The 4,843-nt window shown below is 31.8% G+C and overlaps 1 protein-coding gene across 1 annotated transcript; it reads right to left on the bottom strand.

The window, feature by feature from the left end:
• Positions 1–576: 576 nt before the first annotated feature.
• On the bottom strand, positions 577–3,708 carry LOC116002965 (transcription factor bHLH126-like). The gene is made up of 3 exons (XM_031243154.1): positions 3,377–3,708; positions 2,064–2,465; positions 577–800 (listed from the first exon to the last, which is right to left on the bottom strand). Exons 1-3 carry the CDS (start codon positions 3,692–3,694, stop codon positions 729–731), a joined length of 792 nt encoding a protein of 263 aa, XP_031099014.1. The 5' UTR covers positions 3,695–3,708; the 3' UTR covers positions 577–728.
• Between the last annotated feature and the right edge of the window lie 1,135 nt (positions 3,709–4,843).

The raw sequence follows: 4,843 nt of genomic DNA, 5'->3' as shown, positions 1-4,843 counted from the left end.
TTTTCTTTGTTCACAGCTCTTACTATATTTAGTAGATATTCAAGCTTTTCATAGACTCTTTAGCTATAGATTAATGTCTAAACTTTCCATAGATAATTGAACTATATCACAATTTGATATCATATGTGTTAGATACAACTAAAATATCAAAGCTACATTAATATCGTATAAATCAGTGTAATTTGTGATCTCAATGAGTTAATCGAAAGGGAAGGTATGGTCTTCAACTGTGGTTGCATACTAATCTAGTTATAATTGGTATCGCCCAGTCTAGATAACCTGTGTGGTTGTGTATTGGATAAAGAAATATAAAAAATATGTTTATTTGTACCTTTCTTCAATTTAAAAAATAAATAATGATGAATGACAAATTAGATAATTAAAGTAACCACAACTATACTTTTTCTTTATAATCCTCCACTAGAGAGAGAAATTTTTTTGATTGAATGTTGTACTTTATTTCCTATTAGTAAAGAGAAGATTAATTGATTATTTTTTCACCCTAATACATCTGAAAATAATATATTAAGAAAATGTTTACAGTATCTCATCATTCTTGATTCTTATGACACTGCATTTTATACCAAAAATAGAAATTAGTTTTTTTTTTTAATATTTTTTTTAATAATCCCCATATTTTTCCTGCAAACCACTAGGTAATCTTGCATGTTTCCATGTTTGGTACGAGAAAACAATAATGAAATAATGCAGCCGACCAGTTAACTACTCTAATGGCTATATACTAAATTCATCAACTTCTGCTCCAATTGAGCTACATCAATGCTTCTTCCTTCAACAACCTACACGGAATCAAACAAATCTAGTATGGATCATGGATGGAATTGATGAAGAATCTCTATATATACACTAAAACAATAGGTTAACAAACTCTTACTTACTCCTTCAATTCCCCCTTATTTTAAACGTTTTGGTTGTTTTAAATACTTGCTTATATTTGGAATTAATTAAATTTAGATGTTTCTAATCAAACATAGAGAAACTAAATAAATATATATTCCGTATATATGTGTATATATATATATATATATATATATATATATATATATATATGCGCGCGCGCACGAGCTCTAATATGAATTTTCTAATTAAATGCTTGTTTTTATTATTTAATAATGCACCATGGACATTAAATTAATATTTGACCGTTTCCTTATGCAGGGTAACTGCTTATCAAACAACAAATCACAACCCTTAATTTAATTAAGTAAACGGATCAGATTAGACCAGGCCACATGTTGGGGATGGGTTCTCATTTGAACTCTCTAATTTAAGAATACCTCTCCTTATAAAAAGTGTGGACATATTTGCACCATTCATTTTAAAAAATCCATCTCCTTATAAAAAGTGTGGACACATCTGCACCCTTCATTTTAAAAAATCAGGCTTGAACCCACCCTCTCCCATGTGGTGCAATCCGGTGCCACTAAATTACAATGTCTTTGGCAGAATCTTATCATTACTAAACTTTCAAGTTTGCAATATTTGTAAAATGAATTCAACTCTTAAAAGTTTTTTAGTAATTATAAAATTGAGGCCTTATTTTTTTTTAAAACCCTTAACAATCCTGATGGATGGCTGAGATCAATCCTACTTTTAAAGAAACCCTTTCTCATTTGATCTACTCATCTACCCATATATATATATATATATATATATAGAAATAATTTCAGGTGCGGTCGTGCTCTTTCGTGCGGCCGTGCGGTCACACACCACTCAATATTACGAAATACACCACTCAATGTTAAGAAACACACCACAATGAAACACACCACAATGTTAAGAAACACACCACAGTGTATATTTGTGCGGTGTGTTTCTTAACATTGAGTGGTGTATTTCGTAACATTGAGTGGTGTGAACTGCACGCCGCACAGGAGAGCACGACTGCACCTGATCATGACTATATATATATATTATAACCAAAAAGACTAAACAGACAAATTGTGAATATTTTTATGGACTAAAAATGTTATTTTTTTGTGTGAGTTGTTGGGAATTGCATGAACTAAACCATATTTACACACACACATATACACACATACCTCAGCCTCAATGCAGTGAAGTAACCTCTTATTCACTTTGGTGAAAACGCAGGTGGTAATGGAGATCCCTCCTTCCATTACAATTACCCTTAGCAGCTTAGAAAGAGGCACCTCATTTCTTCTGCTGCATGCAATGTTCACAATCACCTCTATTCCCCCTCTGCAATGCTTCACTGTCACCCTGCACCCTTCATCATCATCATCTTCTTCATTTTCTTCTTTATCAATGCTGCATTTTTTTACTGCATTATTGTTATTGCTGTTATGCATGGAGTTTGTTGATGATGAACACAAATGATCTTTCAACTCTTCTCTCTTGCCTTTCAGTCCCTCCACCCTCACCTTCAAATCTTTCACGTACTTCACTGTCTCCTGCAAACGATCCGATGTTGACCGTTTTCCCTGCACAATTTAAAAAAAATATGTATATGTTATTTAGTACTATTTAGTTATAGATTATTATATTAAAATATCCTCGTTACTTTGTCGGACTTATATGTGAGAATTTGCATGCATATATCAGTTATATATACTTGATTTTTTTTTAAAATATTCCATTAAAGAAATAGATTTCAGTTTTTAATTTGTAATAGGGCCAATCAATTAATGCGATCACAATGAACCATCAATGAGTATAATGCTTTGGTTGAACTAATGCCATTGCTCTATCCAAGGATTGAAATTATGAAAAATAATAATTGTATATTTGATTTTGGTTTTTTTTTTTTAAATCTAAAGAATAAAAAAAAAAACAAAAGAAATAATGTCATATCATAGTTTCATTTTTTAGATGTCACATAATAAAATAATAATAGAGTATTTTGAAAGTTCACCAATGGGCAAAGGAATGTGCCATCAATGTACTAACATTTTGACGCTTGAGTTTTCCAGAATAAAGCGTTTTTTGAATACTATTGATCCTGTCAACATTGCCCCACTGAGGGGCGAACCCATGACCTCCCACTTGGGAGAATCACTTCATGCCGCTTGACCACAAGGTCTTTGGCCTAGGGATAAAAGCGATAAAAGTGATAGTCCTAGCTACAATAGACTCACAAATGTAGTGCTACAATAATATTAAAAAATGAATTAGAAATCCGGTCCGATAAAATACAGCGTCCTAATATATAGAGCAAGATATCAAAATTCAAATACGAATTGAAACGAATCGATATGAATGCTGCAATGCTTTTTCAAGAACAAACTCGATCGAGTGAAGTTGAACGAAACTCAACTGACTAGTCTTATCTTGCAAAATACAGATGACAAAGATAACAAATATATTGCATGCATTCAAAGTCATTCTAGCATACCTTGATGTACTCATAAGGAATGAGGGCAATCAAATTCCGGTAAAGCCCACCCATCTCCTTCCTCCGTTGCCTCTCAACATCCCTTCTAAGTAGCTTCTTCTCATCTCCACCGTTAAAATTAGGGTTCTTCTGCCCAACAACATGTTTATAGTTACCAGCAAAATCCAGCCGGCCGTTCGCGGGAATCTCGGCCGCCATTAGAGAACTGTGATCAAAAGCTTGAGGTCTAAGCACTGTTTGATGCTGGGGATGAAAGGAAGAAGAGAAGTCAAGGAATCCATTCTCCTGAAATGGAAACATTGACCCTTTCTCTCCCATGTACCCCTTTTTTGTCAGTACCAATTTCCTCACTGTTCTAGCTGTTAACTTAACCATATATATATGCAACCAATTTGATTTCATTAGATCCTTGATCGGACCACGTTTGTACAAAAAATCATTAATTTTGTGAAAAAATATTATTACATTTCAACATCAATGTTTTCTTTTGGGCAAAGCATAGTACATTAGTACGTGTTAAGTTAACAAACTGTTTTATTATAAAATAACGATCCATACTGTATTTATATTATTTGGGCCGATCCACCACTCTTTCAACAACAATACCTACTAAACCATTAATATATATATTCGAAAAATTGCACTTTTGGTCTTCCAATTATGAGCCAAGTATAAATTAAGTCCTTCAATTATTTGTAATGCAAATTTAGTCCTTCATTTATTATGAAAGTGATAGATTCAGTCTTTGAGAGATCAAATTAGCCATTTTAATTATTAAGTAATACTCTGTATATTGGTAGCAGAAATAGTCACCGAGAGACCAAATTCGTCACTTGCACAATAATTGAGGGTCTAAATAAACACTTCAAATAAATGAAGGACTAAATCGATAGTATAGTCATAACTGAGGGAGTATTATAAATATTACAAAATAAAACTAACGAAAACAAACACGAATTTTGTTTGTAGCTAATTTTAACGATAGAATAGCGACTACTTAGCAATGATTAAATTTACACTTCAAATAAATGAAGGACTAAATAGATAGTATAGTCATAACTGAGGGACTATTATAAATATTACAAAATAAAAATAAAGAAAATACAAAAACAAACACGAATTTTATTTGTAGCTAATTTTAACGATAGAATAGCGACGGCTTAGCAATGATTTATCGACAGTATTGAGTACTGTAATTTCTTCTTGCATATCATCAATTTAAAATAAAAAGGAAAATCTCCACCAAAAAAAAATAAAAAGGAAAATCTACCATGTTGATAATATTAAATACAATCATGTATATGATATACCTAATTGTACCAACACTACCAAGTATTAACACTAGTATGAATAGTACTCGGTACAATCAGATATGGCGGTACACATTATTATCCATAGAAAAACTCTAAAATACCATTCAATTAATTTTAAGTTGTACTATTATAAATATTAGACAAATAGAAAAAC

The sequence above is a fragment of the Ipomoea triloba genome, chromosome 13 (assembly GCF_003576645.1).
Source record: "Ipomoea triloba cultivar NCNSP0323 chromosome 13, ASM357664v1".
Lineage (NCBI taxonomy): Eukaryota > Viridiplantae > Streptophyta > Magnoliopsida > Solanales > Convolvulaceae > Ipomoea > Ipomoea triloba.
The sequence above is the reverse complement of the archived record's forward strand: the minus strand, read 5'-3'. Positions and strand labels throughout refer to the sequence as shown.